The 20,814-nt window shown below is 32.6% G+C and overlaps 2 protein-coding genes across 2 annotated transcripts; one reads left to right on the forward strand and one right to left on the reverse strand.

Moving 5' to 3' along the window:
- The first annotated feature begins 6,090 nt into the window (after positions 1 to 6,090).
- Positions 6,091 to 14,434, forward strand: LOC100813046 (uncharacterized). Its single transcript, XM_003553389.5, has 9 exons — positions 6,091 to 6,278; positions 6,390 to 6,580; positions 7,716 to 8,084; positions 8,161 to 8,420; positions 10,545 to 10,686; positions 10,844 to 11,215; positions 11,325 to 11,456; positions 11,536 to 11,664; positions 11,775 to 14,434. Exons 2-9 carry the CDS (start codon positions 6,455 to 6,457, stop codon positions 14,067 to 14,069), a joined length of 3,825 nt encoding a protein of 1,274 aa, XP_003553437.1. The 5' UTR covers positions 6,091 to 6,278; positions 6,390 to 6,454; the 3' UTR covers positions 14,070 to 14,434.
- Positions 14,435 to 17,902: 3,468 nt separating this feature from the next.
- Positions 17,903 to 20,022, reverse strand: LOC100814496 (uncharacterized). The gene is made up of 2 exons (XM_003554175.5): positions 19,334 to 20,022; positions 17,903 to 18,246 (listed from the first exon to the last, which is right to left on the reverse strand). Exons 1-2 carry the CDS (start codon positions 19,914 to 19,916, stop codon positions 18,047 to 18,049), a joined length of 783 nt encoding a protein of 260 aa, XP_003554223.1. The 5' UTR covers positions 19,917 to 20,022; the 3' UTR covers positions 17,903 to 18,046.
- Positions 20,023 to 20,814: the final 792 nt, after the last annotated feature.

A 20,814-nucleotide genomic window follows, 5' to 3' on the forward strand; every position in this document is an offset into this window, starting at 1 on the left:
ACAAGTAATACATACAAGGTAAGATTGAGTGTCGTATTCACAGGGACTCGCGTAATACTAGAAAAAATAACAATGTTCACTAACTATGACTTTCAGAAACAATGTTTATAATTTGATTGCAATGATGTGAATAACAATAAATTAAACAAACATAAAGTTCAAGAGCAAAAGAACAATAAACTCTTTTTGGGTAAATTTTATAAACACTTGGAGTGCGATAAAATGAAGTAAAATAACAAGAATAAAATAATTGGGGTTAATTTCACTAAATCACCTCTTCATTCAAACAAAGGCCACTCATATAGTTCAAAGCTCAATTATTATCATCAATTCACTAAAATACTAAAACTGCGATCCCTCGGATGAAAAAAATTTAAACCCCTTGACCAAACTATCAATCCGTGGACTAATCTAACCAAGTGACTTGTTTTGAGAACAAGAGTTAAAAGATGACTAACAAGCCTTTCTCTATCCCTAGACACAAAACCCATTAGATGTTCCTCTCCATATCTAAGTTCAAAAGCATTTTCCAATGACAATTCAAACCACAACATCAAGCCAAGGGTGATCAAGCCACAATAAGCATTAATGCATAGAAGAGAATATTTAATAATGAACAATAAACATAGATTAATAATCAAAATGTAAACATAAGGATAGGTTCAATTACATCAACCCCCAAAATGACTAAATCTAACTACATAGCTACATAACCACAAGAAGAAAATAGATGATGAAAAATGGTAGGGAGGCCATGGAGAGTAAGGGAGAGAGAGCTTCCCAGCCTTCCCCTCAACCCTAAACAACTCCCCAACCAAATCTGCCTTAAATTTGCAACCTTGTAGCTTAAATAGGGCTAAGCAAATTGCACCGTTGTTTTTGTATAATGGTTTGCATGCTAAGCTCAGCTTTCACACTAAGTGCGCATACAAAAATAACACTTGTCTAAGTGACCGTGTGCTAAGCCTGCATGCAAAATAAAACTGTTGTAAATGACTGTGTGTTGAGTCTAATTACTTTGCAGGAGAAAAAATTTGCTTAGCTTGAAGTATGCACTAAGCCTAACATGTCTAACCCTTGTAGCATGAAAAATTTCCTTTGAAAGAGTCTTAAATTGGGTCTCAACACCATCTGTCTTCTTTTTTCATTTATTTCTACACCAAAATGAACTAAAATTAGATGAAAAATCAAATATTGAAACTATTTTAAAGTTATTCTAGTTTATTCAAAACTTAATTATAAATAAGACCAAACATGCTTAGATATATTGAAATATTAAGATAATTACCTACAAAATGGTCATTAAAATAAAGTTCTTAAGACAATTATGAGAGGTCAACCCTTAAATGAAAATATCAATATCTTAGGAGATTAATCTTTAAGTTTATGCCAAGAGATGTCATGGTTCAACCAAAAAAATCCTACACAATTCATGAAAGGCAATTGGCTAAAGGAGATTGTTAGGATTTTATTTTATGTTAGATTCAACTTATAGACCAAGTGTAACTCAATCATGATGTAATAACTGAATTATCGTCCAAGTCGTCTCCCAAAGGAATAAAGGAGAGATGTCATGTAATTATTTAACTAAGAACTAGGTTTTTTGTATTTTTGTTTTGTGATTTTCACAAAATAAATTGCATAAAAAACTACAATAAAAATTAAATGACAATAAAATAATTAAGTAAAGATATAAGTACTAGACTTAGATGGTGACGTCGATCTTGATGAATGAATGTCTAAGTTTAAACTTGGAATTCGCTCGATCCATTGTAACTTCACAATTCTTTACTCATTTTTCTTGCTCATAGTCAGTTCACTAATGTATTCTACCCCAACTCTTGCATGTTCGTAGATTCTAAACTACTTGCCTGATACCCAATCCCTTGGACATACCAACACAATTAATCATTATTAATGGTTGAGAATTAGCGAGACTTAACCAAGATTATTATATCCCTAGAGATAATCTCAATTAAGTACTTGATTCATGTTTGAGTTTCAACAAGGCTCAATTATAGAATTGTAACTAGGTTTAATTAAGGAGACAATCACAAGAAATTATAAACAAATAATATATCTAATTAATTCAAATAATTATCTTCTTCTTCAACTGATTTATCCTTGAAAAATATCTTACTCTTGACTTTCCTAGCTGTTATCTTCAATTTCCGTAATTTCTTCTTCCATAACTTTCTGCTTATTTTGAACCTCTAGAGCTCTATCAGAATGACTTATTTTTACTGAAAAACTATTAAAAAATTCATTAAAAATAACTAAAACATAAAATTCTACCAAGACAAAGTAAAAACTGAATTTAAAGCTAATTTGATTGAAAACAAGATCTAAAGTTATCTAAAAGATCAAATAAACGTCATAAAATATATATAAAAATCTAGTAAATTTGACGTTTATTATAGATGTTCCTACAAAATGAATATAATTGGTCTCGTGCTGGTATTTGTGCTTCAAAAATGCTTGTATTTATGCCAAAAGTTAATGAAACACAATTTAGAGAACTTAATGAACAATACTTGTATTTATGCTTCGGAAATGCTTTTGTAGTCTTAGTTTCTTTAAAAAATTCTAAGCCTAATTTTGTACATCGGTTTGTTAAGATGCTTAAGATTGTGACCTTACCCTTAAACCAAGTCTTTGTGATTGGTTAAAGAATACTTAAGGTGTTTCCTTGAAGAGATATGTTAAACTACTTAGGTTGAAAAGCCATAAGTGATTTTGAAAATAATATTTATATCTTGTGATGATATAATGGAACTTGGTGATTAATCAAGAACTTGACATATTCTCAATGATAAAGACAAATTAGCATCAAAATTTAATTGTTCTCTTTTATTTTTTTTTTTTTTTTGCTTTTTGTTATTTAACCTTATGTTTCAAAATATGTTGTTGTCTTGTTTTTGAAAATTTTATAACAAAATTCTATTGCATCTGTTCTTGTTGAAAATCATTTTAGTATATCGTCTGTCAATTAGATGAAAATTGCATCTTTTAAAATGATTTGCAATTTTTTTTCTAACACAATCCAACCCTCCTTGTGTTTTGTGTGTCTTATAGTAGTAGATTTCCAAACTTTAGAATTCAAGCCAAAGGATATTTCCTTTTATTTTTATCTTCGATTTTGAAGCCATCGGAAATTAATTCAAGTAACAAAAATAGGTCAAAGATTATATGGTGAAGTTTTAATATAACAAGAAAAAAATTTAATAAACTTAAAAGAAATGTTTTTTTTTTTTTGCAATACATCCTCTTGTTCTAATATTTTTAGCCTCTGCAGGTAGATAAAAAAATTAGGAGGTGACAGAGAGATGAAAATTATGTAATTTGCTTAAGATTGAATTAGAAATAATTTTAAAATTTACGGGACCTTCTATCCTATATCCGCTTATCTCTTTATTTCTCTTTTCATCTCTTCTCTATTTTTTTTTACAACCAAATGCACATTTCATTTCTTCTTTATTTGTAGCTTATTTTCACTCACTCATTTTATTTTCACCTACCTTATTTCTCTCATTTCTTCCAAACAAGACATCAAAGAGTTACCACAATGCTTATATTTTTTTTTGTTCCTCACAAATATCTTTATTTGAAAGTAAATAAGTAATATTGTTCAAGGAATAATAGACACTAAATATGAGTGTCTCTCCAATAAAATTTGAACTTTGGTTTTTCACATTGTGGGAGATGATTAAATCAACCATTTTGCTAAACCCAAAACATATTGGTCAAATATGCGTTTTCTTAAAAGGCACCTTAGCTTATGCATTACACAACATAAATATTTTCTTTTTATACAACTAAAAAATTTATAATGCATAAATATATTTGAATAGATAAATTACATTTTAATTAAAATTATAATAAATATATTTATGCTTGTTTCAAGTTTTATTTTTTATACAACATTGTATTTAAATATATATTTTGAACATTATTCTCACTTTTTTTCGAAGCATAAATACATTTTGAACACTATTCTCACTTTTTTTGAAGCATAAATATATTTTGAACACTATTTTCACTAATTCATTTATGTGAGACGAGCTAATGCATTAAATCAATTCTATATAATAATTAAATTCCTACAAAATGAGTAGTAGATATCATAACAAAGGAACTTGATTTGGAATGCCAATACCCTCCTAGAGTGAGGAACTTACATTGGAGGATTTGTAGAGAGTGTAACCCTAGCTACTCGAGCAAACCTTAACAATTGCCCTCTTGTACCCTCTTTGTGACCGAAAGGTGGAAACTTCTTTGCACATCTTCTTCACGTGTGATGCTATTGTTGGGTGCTGGGATCGAGTCCAGTTGAGACAAATTCTGGAGAGCATGATTGTGAATGGTGAGTCGTGCTCACATCTTATTTTTAACCTTCTCTCATGCTTGCAAGCTGTGCAACGAAATCGTAAGGCCATGCATGCTGATGTGGGAAATTTGGAGGAGGCGCAATGATAAAGTTTGGAACAATATCCAATATTCAGATGACTCGGTGGTGAGGAGGAGTGATGACTTTTATCAGAGCTGGATAAGTGTTCAGAGGTATGATCACATGCAAATTGTCGAGCCTTATGGGAGTGACGATTTGAAGTGGAAAAAGCCAACAATGGGTCTTTGGAAGTGCAATGTGGATGCATGCAAGCTTCTTTGAACATCAAAATCGAACAGGAGCTGACATGATCATTCCTGATGATCAAGGGAGCTTTATAGTGGCAAGGACAACATGGGGGGCGCCTTGTTTAAGCATCCAGGAAGGAGAATCTTGAGCTTGCTGACAACGTTGAAGTATGCAGCGGATATGGAGTTGAATAATATTGTAAGCTTGTGGTTGATAAAATCAGATCTTCCAATGCTGATTTATCAGAGGAGGGTTTTTAATTAATGAGATATTGGCTCAAAATTCATCCTTTGTTATCAGATTTGTCAAGAGACAAGCTAAGGAGTGAACAAAGATAGCTCCATTATATCTTAGTCTTTTATGTTTTTGATCATATATGTAATTCCTTGTGTTGTGTGGAGAGATTGATGATTAATGAAATTAGATAAGTATTATCCTGTCAAAAAATAACATAACAAAGGAAGAAAAAATATTTTTTTTAAAACATTTTGTACCATAATTAAATATTAATATTTTTTAGAACAGATTATCAAATAATATATAATATATAATATCAAATATTGATATTATGTTTTTTTTTCATACGAGACTATAAATATCTTTTATAGGAAACATTCTTTCGGAATTAAGTGAAATTATTATGTGTAGTTACATTTTTTTTAAGTATTTAACGCTATTATATATCTAGATTCAAATTCAAAACTATTTACTTAAGTTAAATAAAATTACTATGGATCATTGGGTTTTTCCTTTTTATTACGTATTAAATGCAACATATATGATTCAAACTTAAAATTATTAATTAAACTGAAATAATTATATGTTAGTAGATTTGCTTACTCGATAATGACATGATGTGTTTTTAATAAGATTATTTTTAAAATTTATCATTTTCGTATATTTTATTATAAAAAAATACAACACCATATTTAAAAATAAATACAACCTAATCGATATCATTAATATTTTTTTATTAATAAGAATAAAAAATAATGTTAAAAAATTTATAATAATTTGCATATCTTATTTAATCAATCAGGTTAGATTTTTTTATATATAATATATTGGTGTCATTGATGATGAATCAATATCATTAATATATTATATCCACGTTGAAGAAGAAACAAATGAATTATTTTTTGGTGTACAAAGAAACACATTAATATAACCATATAATTTTTATTTACTCAATAGAATAGAAGAAAATCCTCATATTTAAATATTGAGTTATTTTTTCTGCTTTATGAGTTACTTTAGAAAAATTACGAATTACAATCACCACATTAAATTATATTAATTTGATATTACTTCTTAATTAATCCAAACTTTTTATTTTTATTTTGTTTGGTTGGGTGCTAAATCCTTGGTGATAAGTAACAAACAAATGGGCTTTATTGTTGTTTTTGAGTTTTTACCGCGCCTTAAGTAAAAACCAAATCCTATTTTCTTTCTTTTTCTCCACAAAAAAAATATATTCATTCATTCGTTCAGACACGCAGTCGTTCACACCTCCAAATCTCATCGTGTTCGTCTCAATCCTCTTCGATAAGAAACCCTCACATCGCTTCTCTCACACACACACTCTCAATTCTCGCACATCTTCGATCGCGTTTGCGTCTTCATTTGGCTAATTATTTACTCGGTTCGGTTTCAATTTGATATCGATGTTCATTTCGATCTATCTGTTGTTTCTGGCTGTGTTTTCATCAATTCTCGCTTATTTTGTTTTGCATCCGATTGGTTTGGATTTCAGAATCGATTAAAATTTTGACATGAACGGTGGAAGCATTGGTGAATGAATCTCGCTGAGTTTTGAAAATGCCGGGATTAGCGCAAAGGAATGAACATCTCACTAATGGCTCATCCACACCGACGTGTTCGCTTTCTGCAAATGGATTCTGGTCGAAGAATTCGGACGACGTTAGCTACAATCAGCTCCAGAAGGTACCAAATAATTCTCTTTATTTTAGTTAATTGTTTTTTCGTATTGGATTTTGGATTGTTGCTGGATCACTGTTTTGTATTGATTGTTGTGTTAATAGTGATGGTTTGATTGGGTTTATATTGGATCTTACAGTGGGAACACTTGTTTAATTACTTTTGCAGGTTTTGGATTTATAATTTAAGTGTTTTTCTGATTGATAAATGCCATTCAGTGATGGTTTCTGATATTTCTTGTTACTTGTTCATTTGTTGTCCATTGAACAATATTTGCCATCTTTTTGAACTCAAGGTTAACATGGATGATACTTTTCTAGCTGGGGCAATGAATTATCAACAGTGAATCACACAAACCTCAAAATGGATTTAAAAGTACATGCATCAGAGTCGGACACTAACAGATACTTCTACTTGTGTCCTACCATTTTTAACTTTCATTTATTTTTTAATTTTGTAACAATACGGATGGTACACTGCCACAATAATGAGACAGATACTATTATTTTATTGTGTGTACAACGATTAAAATGTTGCTTTTGAAACATTAATGTCTCTACTTTTAGTATTTAATTATGTGTTAATATTATTTTTGTATGTTATACCCTTGCTACGTGTCGTCTCATGTGATTTTAAAAATTCGTCTTATTCCCTTGTTTATTTCAAGGTTTTAAAATACATCTGCTGCCGCTATTGTGGTTGCAATATTAAGGCTTTTGTGATTGCATCACGACCACAATTGTGGCTGCATCAACCATATCAAGGACCACAACAAAACCACATTTGCCACTGCAATTTGAAACTTTGGTTTATTTTGTATCGTATTTGTGTCTGTTTCATATCCATGCTTCCTACTAGTGGTTTTAAATTGATGTTAATTCACACTAGTGGTTTGAAAATTGTGGTTCAGGTCGTAGTGCAGTTGTGTTGTGATTAGCAATATTGAAGGGAATTGTGGGTAAATGCATTCAATGTGGTTGCAAAGACCTTAGAAACAGAAATATTGCAGCCACGTTAAAACCATATTTCACATAGATTAAGCTCTGACCTAGGTCATGCTTACCTTGTTCTCTTGATAAAAATGCAACTTGTGACATGTTTACTTTGTCTCTTATTGGTGCATTACATTTTTGCCATACAGTTCTGGAGTGAGCTGTCGCTGCAAGCTCGGCAAAAACTCTTGAGGATAGACAAACAATCCCTGTTTGAGCAAGCTCGTAAAAATATGTACTGTTCCAGGTGCAATGGTTTGCTTCTTGAAGGTTTTCTGCAGATTGCTATGTATGGTAAATCTTTGCAACAGGAAGGGCTGGATGCTCACTTTCCTTGCAACAGATCTGGAGGTTTGAGAAAGCTAAATAATGACAGATCAAGCATTATCAATGGATGCCAAGATGAAATTCAAGATCCATCTATCCATCCTTGGGGAGGTCTGACTACAGCACGTGATGGCTCATTAACACTTATGAGCTGCTACTTGTATTCAAAGTCTTTGAAAGGACTGCAGATTGTAAGTGCGTCTCATTTATATTAGATTCTTATCCCATTCTTTTCCTTGTTGGTAGCTAAAATTTTGTCCGTGTTAGGTATTTGATGAGGCACGTGCTAGGGAGCGGGAAAGGGAACTGCTTTATCCTGATGCCTGTGGCGGGGGAGGCCGTGGTTGGATAAGCCAAGGAATAGTTAGTTATGGCAGAGGACATGGGACAAGAGAAACTTGTGCCCTGCATACTGCCAGACTTTCATGTGATACACTTGTGGATTTTTGGTCAGCACTGGGAGACGAGATGCGGCTTTCTCTTCTAAGAATGAAGGAGGAAGATTTTATTGAGAGACTTATGTACAGGTGTCTATCGATTTTTTCATTCCTTACACTGTCCTAAGCCTTAGATAAGTGAGAATTGTTACTAACAATAATATAAATTTAATACTAGAAGCAGTCATACAGTTGAAATTGACATACAAAGAATGAGAATGTGGAAAATGCCTCTGAAAGTTTAAAATAAATTTCCTGAATATGACCATCTTTGTTAGGATCACCTCAAAAAAGTGTTAGGTGGAATAATGAGAAAAACTAAAGATTTTGGGGGTTCGATATTCTTACCCATTATATACAAGTGATTTGTTGTATTCAACTACTATCTGTTGGATTCTAGGACAATTGAGCTGCCGGTTTGATGGTTAAAAAGGTGAACAGTGAACTCTATCATAGGCATGGAGTTAAAAAATTCTCCAGCAATGCAGTAAATGATGATGAAAAAGTGCCATATAAATAGAAAAAAAGTTTGTGTTACATAATTTTGTCATGTAATGGGAAATACTGTAGTGATTCATGGATTTTTAGGTTGAAAATTAGAACTTTTATCTAGGATAGGCTGTATGGGGGAGAGCTTCTTATTAGATGTCTGTTAGTAATGTGATGTTCTTCAGTTTTTTGTTGAGTATGTGTATCTTCTGTCTGCTTTCATATTGCCCTGGAGCTCTCTTACCCAGGGTCAACTAAAGGATGAATCTATTAATTGCATTTCTTGGCATAGCCTGTCTGATATTTTGAAGGTTTTGCCCTGATTCTTGCTTATGATATTTTAGATTAGACATTGCATGATTAAAAACTATTACCCAGACTCTTGCTAGAATTATTATAACATAAAATCCCGCAGAAGCAGAATGATTCAGGATGTTATAGGACAGCCATCATTTATGACATCGCAAGGTTTAGGCAATTTGATTACTTGGAACTTGTGAATTGTATACACAAGTAGTTTCGGTAAAAAATGATAATTTTGTTGGAGACAGTTAGATACTTTGGGACTTTGTGGACTGCAGATATGGATTATTAGGTAAAAATTGATTATGCTATGTAATAGTTGTTTTCATGCAATTATTGAGAAGATAAATCAACAGATAAGCCGTTGTTAGGATTGAAACTGACATCATTCTCTACTCAAATGGTGTGGTGATTACTGATTTTCATTAAGGTTTTGGCAACAATTTAGCTAAAACATTAATGTCCACTGACCTTTTGTGTTGGTGATAATTTTTGTTTGGAGATTTGTTAAAAGGTAACACAAGTGGAGTGAGTATTATGAGATCCTTAATTAATGGAACTTGAGTTAAGAAAGACAAACAAACAAGAAAAGAAGGGTTCTGTAATTAGGGGGGCAGGTGTGGGTGAATTCTTGTAACACTTCATTGTGTCTCCAGCTCTTTCCCAATATTCTGAAAAGCAGGATTCACATTTATTCCTATGTACTTTCAGTACCACTGGTACTAGCCTATAAATATATTAAATATTTTTTGCTGAGCAAAAAAAAAAAAACAAACAAGAAAAGAATTTGAAGAATAGCCTATTAGTTATAAATTATGGACAAGTCAGCTTCTGCCCCTTCAGAGTGATTTTGACAAAGGAACCTTGGTAGATTGGAATGTTAACTTTATCTTTCTGATATATAGTGGAAAACTATCTATTATAGATTCACTGCACTATTTTCTTTTTGCATGTTATTACTGGTTTATTTAACTTTTGAGTGTTTATGTCTCTGTCAGCAAAAAAATATTAAGTGAAGACTTATGTTCCATACTGTTTATTTAAAATTTCCAACATTGTGTCTGGTGCTGTCTCGTTGTACTGGGTCAAAGAACTTGCTGCTTTCTATTATCAAGTGGGTCTTTTGTGTTATTAACTATAGAATGGATTTTTTTTATAAATTTTTTAGTCATTTCTTTTGAACATTTTGTACTAATGCTCATTTGAATACATAAAAGCAATGCCTACTTGTTCATTCCTAGCATGATTTAATCTATTTTGTCATCATTAGAAACTATTTTTGAAGCTTTGCTTCAAAGCTTTATAGTATTTGGTGAGATCACTTTTGCCCTATATGCATATACATATACATAATTGTATGTTTTTAAGAATAAGGATGTTCTCTGCTTTTGGTTTTTACTAATGAGTGACCATGCCTATTAGGTTTGATAGCAAGAGATTTTGCAGAGATTGTAGAAGAAATGTTATTCGAGAATACAAGGAACTAAAAGAACTGAAGCGCATTCGCAGAGAACCTCGTTGCACCAGCTGGTTTTGTGTTGCTGACTCTGCCTTTCAATATGAGGTGTGACTTTCACATTTCTATCGTGTAAAACCTATGGTGATTGAGATTTTAGTGGAAGAGTCTACAAAGTATCTATTTAAAGATTGTTTTATCAAGCTATTGGCAACTAGAATAGAAGTTCTACCTAACACAACATCTATCCATTTGCTTTTATTAGGTATCTGATGACTCAGTTCAAGCTGATTGGCGTCAGACATTTGCTGATGCAGCGGGAACCTATCATCACTTTGAGTGGGCTGTGGGGACAACTGAAGGAAAATCTGACATTTTGGAATTTGAAAATGTTGGATTGAATGGATGTGTTCGAGCCAGTGGCCTGGATCTTGGTGGTTTGAGTGCATGTTTTGTTACCCTCCGAGCTTGGAGATTAGATGGACGCTGTACTGAACTTTCTGTTAAAGCTCATTCGTTGAAGGGTCAACAGTGTGTACATTGCAGGTTAATTGTAGGAGATGGTTATGTTACAATCACAAAAGGGGAAAGTATCAGAAGGTTCTTTGAGCATGCTGAAGAGGCCGAGGAAGAAGAGGTAATCCAAGTTTCCCTGAGAAAATAAGCCTTGTTAATTATCCATCATTCATTTGATTTTGATAATTAGTTATGAGGTAAGCTTCATGTTATAAAATGTATGCTCTTAGGATGATGATTCAGTTGACAAGGATGGAAATGAGCTTGATGGAGAATGCTCCCGTCCCCAAAAGCATGCAAAAAGCCCTGAACTTGCTCGAGAATTTCTGCTAGATGCTGCCACTGTTATTTTCAAAGAACAGGCATGTTTAGCACTAGTATTGTTTTCTGTGCTTGTTTGTGTTCAACCAGACTACCACTGACTGTGTACTATCCTTTCAGGTTGAAAAGGCTTTCAGAGAAGGGACAGCACGCCAAAATGCACATAGCATATTCGTTTGTCTTGCACTAAAACTGCTGGAGGATCGAGTGCATGTAGCATGCAAAGAAATCATTACGTTGGAAAAGCAGGTCTTAGTTTTTTGCTTTTAGGAAAAAAGCTGTTGGGGACAGGAAAAAAAGCTCTTGTTTCTATTTTTAAAATGCACTTCTAAATCCCAATTGCATGATTTTGTCTACAGATGAAGCTTCTTGAAGAAGAAGAAAAGGAAAAACGTGAAGAAGAAGAACGCAAGGAGAGGAGAAGGACAAAGGAAAGGGAGAAAAAGCTTAGAAGGAAGGAAAGACTAAAAGGAAAAGAAAAAGAAAAGAAGTGTTCGGAATCAAATGATGCTCTTGGTTCTCCTGAAATCTCAAAGGAAGAATTGTCTGCAGTTGCTGATATGGAGCAAAATAATCCTATTAGCTGCAGGAGTTTAGTTATTGAAGCAAATGAAACTAATCTATTGGGGGATGATTCTCCTAACATCGAAGATGAAGAATTCTCTAGTGAGTGTAATACTTTGAAACCACATGACCTCTCTCATGATGATTGCGGGGAAGAAATTTCAAATACAAAAGATGAGATGGGTCAGTCTACAATTGAACAATCAATGCTCTCTCATCGAAGACTAAGATGTAGGAAAGAATTTCAACTTGATATGCCTATGAAGTGGTCTGACAGACGGCGATATGCAGTTGTTTCAGAAAATAGTGTGATGGTTGGCAGATCTGAGCCAAGACATTATGGAGAGAGTTTTGTGATATCATCCAGGGTAATGAATGGGTTGAGTAGGCAATCAAGAATAAATGTCCCAACAAAATCCAATTGTCGAAATGTTGGTCCTCCCAAGTATAATGAGAAGTTTTATAGTTCCAAGAATCGGACGAATGACAGATGTGATATTCATTCTTGCAGTTGTAGCTTGAATAGTGAATATAAGACTAGGGTTGAGCAACATTCTCCTATGACTAGAGTTAGTCGGGAGACAAAACCTATCAGTCAGTCTGAATCTGCAGGAGATACATCCAAGCAATTTTGTCGTGGTAATAAGAATAATCAAGTAGACTATATGCATGAGAGTAATGGAAGAGCCAAAAGCAAAATCATCTCGGGGAACTACCCCAGCAGGGATTTGTTTCAATCGAAGAAAGTTTGGGAGCCTACAGAATCTCAAAAGAAATATCTGCGCAGTAATTCTGACTCTGATGTTATTTTGAGGGCCACTAAAGTTCAAGGAGCTCAGTCTGATCTGATCAAGTTGTCTATTGGAGAAGCTGTTGATTCAGGTGAAAATGATGACGAGGAATGTAATTCAAAAAGATTTAGTGGAGTGGATGAACGCTGTCAAGATGATTTTCACGTAGAAGCTAAAGGTTCTTGTAGCTCTACGGAAATTGCTTTGGAGGAATCTGGAATATGTCCAACTGGAGGCTTTGCCTTAAATAATTCTTCTGATTCAACTCAAAGTAGCACTTTTAGTTCTGATAACTGCTCATCATGCCTAAGTGAGGGTGATAATAATACAACCTCATCAAGCCATGAAAATACAGAATCCTCAATCACATCAGATTCAGAAGATGCTAGCCGGCAATCCGAATTAAGAAATAATTTGGATTGCGTCGAAACTGTCTTGTCTCATTGTCATGATGTTTCTATAGTGAATAGCCAGAATGCAAATGGTGAGGGTTTGACAAGAAATCCAAGCTCACTAATTAGTTCATCCTTGGATGGTACAAGAAATTATGCATTGGGGAATCCTATTGTGGAAACTGCCCAAAATTTTGACAATTGTTTTTCCACCACTAATGTGTGTTCTCAATCTCAAAGTATGCTTCCACCGGTGTCAAACCAAAATATACATTTTCCAGTGTTTCAAGCTCCTTCAGCAATGGGTTATTTCCATCAAAATCCAGTTTCATGGCCAGCAGCTCCCACAAATGGGTTGATACCCTTCCCACACTCAAATCCCTATTTATATGCCGGCCCTCTTGGATATGGCTTAAATGAGGACCATCGCTTCTGCTTGCAGTATGGAGCCTTACAGCAACCAACCTCCTTATTCAACCCTGGTGTTCCAGTTTATCAGCCAGTTGCCAGCGCTAATGTCTTAAATGCAGAGGAGCGGACTCGAGTTTCCAAGACAGCTTCTTTGCCAGAGCATCTTAATGGATCTTTTGCAGAAAGGGTCTTTCCAGCTGGACCTATTTCCAAAAAACCAGCATCACATGGAGAAGTTAGGCATGATAATTCTGCCAAGTCACTTGAGAATAACAATGATTTTTCCTTGTTTCATTTTGGTGGACCTGTAGCCCTTTCAACTGGATGTAAATCGGCATTCACATCTTTGAATGGTGATACTGTTGGTGATTTTTCCTCAAAAAGCTCTGCAGATCATGTCGAAAAGGTTCATAATTGCAATAAGAAAGAGACTCCCGCCATGGAGGAATACAACTTGTTTGCAACAAGTAATAACCTAAGGTTTTCAATTTTCTAAAATGATAAGGTGGCTGTTGTCGAATCCAGTCCCTATCTTCACATGTGGTAATTGAGGTTTGAGTACCTTGTAATTTGGTGAACAATAAGCTTCCTTTCAGCAATCTCCAGTTTAGCCTATAGCTTGATTAGCTAATTATTGCCCAACTGTCTCTATTATTTTTTTTGGTGCAGAGAAAGATTGAAAGTGTTGGTATTTTTTTTTTGTGTGTGTGAGGTCATAGTCACCCAAAAGTTTCAATGAAGCATTTGTTCTTCATAATTCTTTTTGTTATACTGAAACCAAAACAGTCTTTATAGTGAAAGCTGTATTGGAGTTTTTGAGCTGACATTGTCATTATGATTATAAAGCATTTGCTTGTCTGATGTTGATTTTTTTTTTTCCCTCCGATGGATAACTGTATGAATTCAAATTTAGATCCTTTCATGCGAATCTCACAATTTTGTCGTGTAGAGACTTGCAAAAGATTTAAGTGTTCCTAGTTTTTAATGGGGGTCTGATGTGTAGATTGATTGGAAGTGGCATAAACACCTTTCAGAATGATCCAAGTCTTGTTCGGCCATATTTGCTCTATTCTACTTTCTTTGGTGCTTTCGCCTTTTTGAGGCGAAAATTCCGAAATATTCTTAAAGTAATATTTGTGAGAATTGAAGTTTGATTTGAAACTTTTTAATCGAAAGTTTACTAGTGTAATAAATCACATTAAGTATGATTTTTACAAGTTATTTTTAAAAGTTAATAAATTTATTATACGAGATGATTTGTATTTAAATGATAATATAAAATTTATCTAAAATTTTAGTACATTTAAATTAAATTAATTATTAAATATTATTTTAAATTTATTCCCTCGTCTTGCATATAATTTCATTCTCCTTTTCTGTTTTTAATGTGTTGAGTATAGTATTTTCGGTAGAAGTGTTCATAAATCGATATAATTCAACAAAATTTGAAAAAAAAAATTGATAAAAAAATTAAAAATCGAACAAAAAAATTGGATTGCATTGGATTTTAAATTTAATTTTGAAAATTGATATAATCCATACTGAACTTATACATGCATAAATATTTTCATTCATAGTTTTTTTAATATCACTTATGTTTACGTTTTTATTTCTTATATATTAGTAACTATTTGACTAAAAATATATAAATATAATTATTAAATTGTATAAATTTATTCTCAGCACTGTATATTGAAGGGTTATACTATTTGTTATATAACAACTTAGATAAGATATTTGATATTTTAAATTATTTTTTCATTATATTTATTGTATATTTTATTATTTATTTAATATTTTTCTAAGAAAAAAAGACTAAGACCAGAGAGTGAAAATCAATATAATCTACACTGTTTGGAATTGAATTGAATTCAAATTTTAAACCAAATTGATTAAATAAATAATTAAGAAAATCAAAGTGATTAAATTTTTCCTTCAAAAGTAATCCAACCAAAAATGATCCTCTCGTGTGGAAAAAAAAACCATTAGCCTATCAAGTGGAATAGTCCCACCATTGATTTCCTAAAACTTTTACTTTATAATAAAATATATTTTGGTAAAAAAATATTTAAAAGTTAGGATCTTATTTAGTGAAAATGTCATTGGAGACAATACTTTCCCCTGATCTCATATATGAACACTCCTAATTCTCAAATTATATAATACTTTTTTTTTCATGGGTATGAAGTATGAAATATACAACGATTGATTAATTTCTATTATTGAAACACTTAAATGATCGCTTTGATTGAAATCTCATCCCCAATTTTATACGAATAATTTGAATAAACTTCCAAATTCATGAGTGATTGACACACTAGCTTTTCAGCAATTAAAATTACATTCGAGGTTTTAACAAATTACAAATGTCAGCCACACTCACTGGTTAAGTTTCTTTTCTTTTTTAATGACAGTAACATGAAAACTCGACCTCATGAAAATTACTCAAGTTCCTCATCACTCGTGCATGTGTCTAGGATAAACCCAACAGAATACATGGCATGTTATTATTATTATTATTATTGGTGAAAACATGGCATGCTAAATTAATAATGCAAAATAAAATTTCGTAACTTAAATTATATTTTCCACTTTTTATGTTTAATTATATTTTCTAGTTGGTTCTAAATTACCTCCCCCTATTACGAAAACGATGTTTTGGAGGGAAGTATAAACTCTAGGCTTAAATATATTTTTTAATTTTTATAATTTTTTATTTTCATCTTTGTAAATTTTTATTTTTACTTTTTTGTTTTGTTTTAGTCTTTATAATTTTTTTTTTCTTAAAACACTTTAGATACTACCTTGAACAATGAAAAAAAATACTATTTAAAGTGTTCTAAAGACAACAAACAGAGTAAAAACATTTTGCATGGACTAAAATATTTTTTTCAGAGGGATGAAAATAAAATAAAAAACACTAAATTACAAGGACGAAAAAATAGATTTTTTTACCCCAATAATAAAAAAAATAAATATTTACCTAAATAATACAACCCAAAAAATATTTAATCCAATGATATAAAATACTTTTCACGTTAAGAAATCGATTTTCCATAAATTGATTTAGTAACGAGAACAATATTTTGTATCATTGGAGTAAATATTTTATAGGTTGTATTATTTGGATAAATATTTATTGTTTTTGTATTATTTGGGGGAAAAATTAAAAAATTTGTATTTAAACCTAAAATCTGTTAACACTTCTTCCATGTTCTAACATTTCCTTATTCTTCCCTTGATTCATCTTCCCAAATTGGCCTTTTCAGTTTTTCAATAAGCCTACGCCTAATGACCTCATCAATTTCAAGTTCTCCATCACATCTCTAGCTTAATGATCTCATCAATTTCAAGTTTCCATCTCTCTAAGCCTAACCACCTCGTCAATTTAACTTATAATCTCCACAAGCCTCAGGCTCACTTGCAAATAAACCCATAAAAAAGTTCATAATCAAACAAACTCACCACTACATTTCCTTCCATCAAAACCTCAACTAAAACACAATTCATCCTAAAACTATACTCCAAGAGTCACACAAAAACTAGAAAAAAAACTGGAAACCACGGTCCTCCCCAAGCCAGATAGATTGTCATCCAAAGAGTTCCTCACAGAAAAGGTCTTAAACACATTTTGTTCACAGCTATACCAAAAGAAGAAAAAATATAAACTCGCATTCATGTTTTTATTCACAACGGAAGCAAGCATAAGTGGCATTGGCTGCGGCACTGAATTGCATCTTCAAGGGTATCTGTAATTGACCACACCTAGATGCAGCATTCACACCTCACCTCTGAAGCATATTTCCCAGAAATAGGCAAAGCAACACCATCTCATTTGGCTTCACTGTGAACCACTTATCAAGCTAGAAATAGAATTGAGAACCTTAGCACCATCCCAACCATAAAATTAGAACCATCATTCTCTAATACAAGAAAGCTCATTAGACACCCACCATCTTCAGAGCCCCAAATCAAACCACAAGACTTGATCTACTGTCAAACTAGATTACTAGAAAAAACTATAACACAAAACCAGTCTCTGCATCATCTAGCCTTCAACCACTAGAACTAGTTGACCTCATTAGTATTGCAACCCTACCCAAGGTCTAGCAAGCCACCACATCTTGGTGAATGTTGATAGTAGAGCCAGCAACTTCTGATGTTTGGTCTTTGTCATTGGTGATTGTGACACTTGACAATGAAACTTTGGTTTGATTTGGATTGAATGGAGAAAGGTGGTCTTGGTTGAGCTTGTGAAACTAATGAAATATTGGAAGTGAGGCATTTTAAGAGATGGAGGAATTTGATTTTGACACAAAAAACATTCCAGAAGCCAAGTGAGGGGAAGGCTCACATATCAATCAAATTATTCTATAATTTTCCATCCCAAAATTCAAGCTAACAGTCAAAAAAAGAAAACACCATATAAAAAGTTCAATCAAATTGTGTATTCAAATGTATACACTCTAGTTTTTAAGCCCTTGAGCAGATCAAAATGGCTAAATAAAGGCCAGGTTCATCCACAAATTCAGCCACATCAAAAGAATGGGCAGCTGCAACACTTTGTAAATATGTTTTATCAGGTAGGTCAGAAACTACAACATCTGGGTACTGTTTTCGTTGCTGTTCTAATACTTCTCTCCCTTTGGGATGACTGATAATCACCCTTCCACCTACAGGTCAAATCCAAAATTAAATGCAAGAAAACAACTTGGGAGCACTGGCCTAAACTTCACAAGGCAAGAATATTGAGCAAAGAACAAGAAAAATAACATGGAGCACTAAGAAAATCCATCAAGTTTACTGTGCAATACAGTCAAGTATACACAACTTGTAAAATAAAAAAAATGACACACTTATAAATTATCATGTAATTAAAACATAGCCATATACAAATCAATAGCTGAGTAAGATAGGTGTAAAAAGTCCAGCGTTTCAGGAGTGTTTCTTTTGAAGCAATTTCTTGTCTTTACTGCTGAGATGCAAAATTACTCAAATCTTCATGAAAACAGTTACAAGAAAAAATTACTCAATGCTTCATGAAAGGCAAACTTGAGACACAACATGTGTCTTGTTAGTGTCTCAGGACTAAATAGAATGACTGCTCATAATGAATGAAGTTCACATATACAATATAAAACTATAGGAGTGCTGGCGAACACTATCTAACACACTGCTTCTACTACAATTTCTATTATTAGTTAAAATTCACTGAAAACTTAAAAATTGACTATGAGTGTAGTCTCATTAAATAAGGAGTTTATCTAAACAGGGCCTAACTACAGAGTTCTAATACACTCCTTCTCCATAACTTTTTATACAGGAGAAGAAAATAAGAAGGTAAAATGAATTACGCTTCTTCCATAAGTTAAAATTAGCTTATATATAAGTTAATTTATAGAAGTTCTCTCATTTAACTTCTCTAGAAGCTGATATTAATATTTGTATAAGCTAATTTTAACTAAGCTTAATTTCTTTTACCTAGTTATTCTCTTCCCATATAGATGCTTATTGAGAAACCCATCCAAATTGGGATTTAAAACCCACACAAATTTGTGATTTTTAATAAATTTCACCAAATAATAAGAGTGTTTTTAAAGTGATGTGGCAAGGAGTAGAGTACTATCTCTCAAACCGTAAACAACCGAAGCATCTTTGTTGGGTTTCCTACCATACAACACGCAATAAACCAGACAATAACACATGAAATAATAACTAATTAGCAATTACAAAGTTCTTGAAAGTGAAGAGAAAACTCACCCGTTGCACATTTCCCAGCCAAAGAGCCCAAAATTTGGTCAAGTTTGAAGGCCAACGCAGGTAGAAAATAAAGAAACACAGCATCAAAAGGAGCCCACTTTTCCGGAACATAAATAATCTCCCCTTGCCAACACTTGACCCTGTCATATTTTTCTTTGATACAAGCCAGCGTGAGAAGCGAGTCATGAACAACAAACACAGAGGGAGTTAAACCCACTAAGGTATCAACAAAGTCTTCGGACCCAGTTGAGACCAAAACCCTCGAATTCTGTCCGACGTTGCCGGAAGCTATAATGCGGTCAATGTTTCGGTGTTCGGCGCAATCGAGCACGGACCAGTCCTTCTCGATGATTTCTGGGATGGAAACGAAGGACGCGCCCTCGGGGAGGGAAATGGGGGCGTCGGTGTTTGAGTCCGTGGCTCGTAGAAAAGTGGGTTTTTGGGTCAGAGAAATTCGGGAGAGAGTGAGACCACTGCTGCAGAGGCTGTGGAAGATGGGTTGGTGTTTGGTTTGAAGAAGGGGGCGGAACTTGCATGCTGGAGGGGGAGTGAAGACGAAGGTACCTAAAGAAATTGAATTCATGGAGGAAAGAACAGAGTTTTGTAAGTTGAAGAGTGATTTCAACTCAATGCAATAGACAACAGGAGTGGACTATTGAACTAGTAAGTGCACCTTTGACTTGCAATCTGTAAAACCAAGTTTGCAAAAGCATTTAAATAGTTATTTCTCTTAAACTTTTGGGCAAAAGTATTCTAATAATTTTTAGGCTAAATTCTAGCCTCAAACATACTTTTAAGTAAAAATTAAACATTATATTAAATTTATTTATTTTTAAATTGACTTTGATACTCTTTCACCAACAAATCAAACATAATCAAACATAACCTAACTTGTGTATAATGTATTTACTAATTTTTATTAGTAAATCACTATGTAATTTATGAGTTTGATGTTCATACATATGTGTAAAATAAATTTACTTTCTCTTTCAATTATAAATCATCATTTAAATTATCATAAAATAATTATTTTTTAAAAATTAACAAACTCACTTATGATTATAATAATGATATCTTAATCGTGTAAAACTTTTTACACACATAACCCTTTTTTCTTTCTCAGTGAAAATAAAATTAATCTGAATAAAATATTTTTCCTTCTTAATAATCACCTTCCAAATTTCTTAAAACAGATCATCTTTCAAGCTTGTCTTAAATCTTTATTATTTGTTTGTTTGGATCATATATGAGAAGTGAAATAATGAGAGAAATAAAAAAATATAATTAAATTTGTATTACCAACCAATCAAATCTTATCCTGACTATTTTATGTCACACCTAAGAAGCTTTACACTCATACTATATAACCATTCAACTCTTTAATTTAAATAATTATGTTATATAATTAAATTAAGTTGAATATTTTTCTTTTACATTTTCTAAACAAGATATTTATAAGAAAATAAAAAACTCCACATGTA

This window comes from Glycine max, chromosome 19 (assembly GCF_000004515.6).
Source record: "Glycine max cultivar Williams 82 chromosome 19, Glycine_max_v4.0, whole genome shotgun sequence".
Taxonomy (NCBI): domain Eukaryota; kingdom Viridiplantae; phylum Streptophyta; class Magnoliopsida; order Fabales; family Fabaceae; genus Glycine; species Glycine max.

Bases quoted from the DNA above. Each gene is read 5' to 3' on its own strand.
- LOC100813046 (XM_003553389.5), top strand. From the start codon at position 6,455: ATGCCGGGATTAGCGCAAAGGAATGAACATCTCACTAATGGCTCATCC. The intron at 6,581-7,715 runs GTACCAAATAAT...TTTGCCATACAG, and splicing joins GCTACAATCAGCTCCAGAAG to TTCTGGAGTGAGCTGTCGCT. The intron at 10,687-10,843 runs GTGTGACTTTCA...TGCTTTTATTAG, and splicing joins ACTCTGCCTTTCAATATGAG to GTATCTGATGACTCAGTTCA.
- LOC100814496 (XM_003554175.5), bottom strand. From the start codon at position 19,916: ATGAATTCAATTTCTTTAGGTACCTTCGTCTTCACTCCCCCTCCAGCA. The intron at 18,247-19,333 runs GTGAGTTTTCTC...TTTGACCTGTAG, and splicing joins GGCTGGGAAATGTGCAACGG to GTGGAAGGGTGATTATCAGT.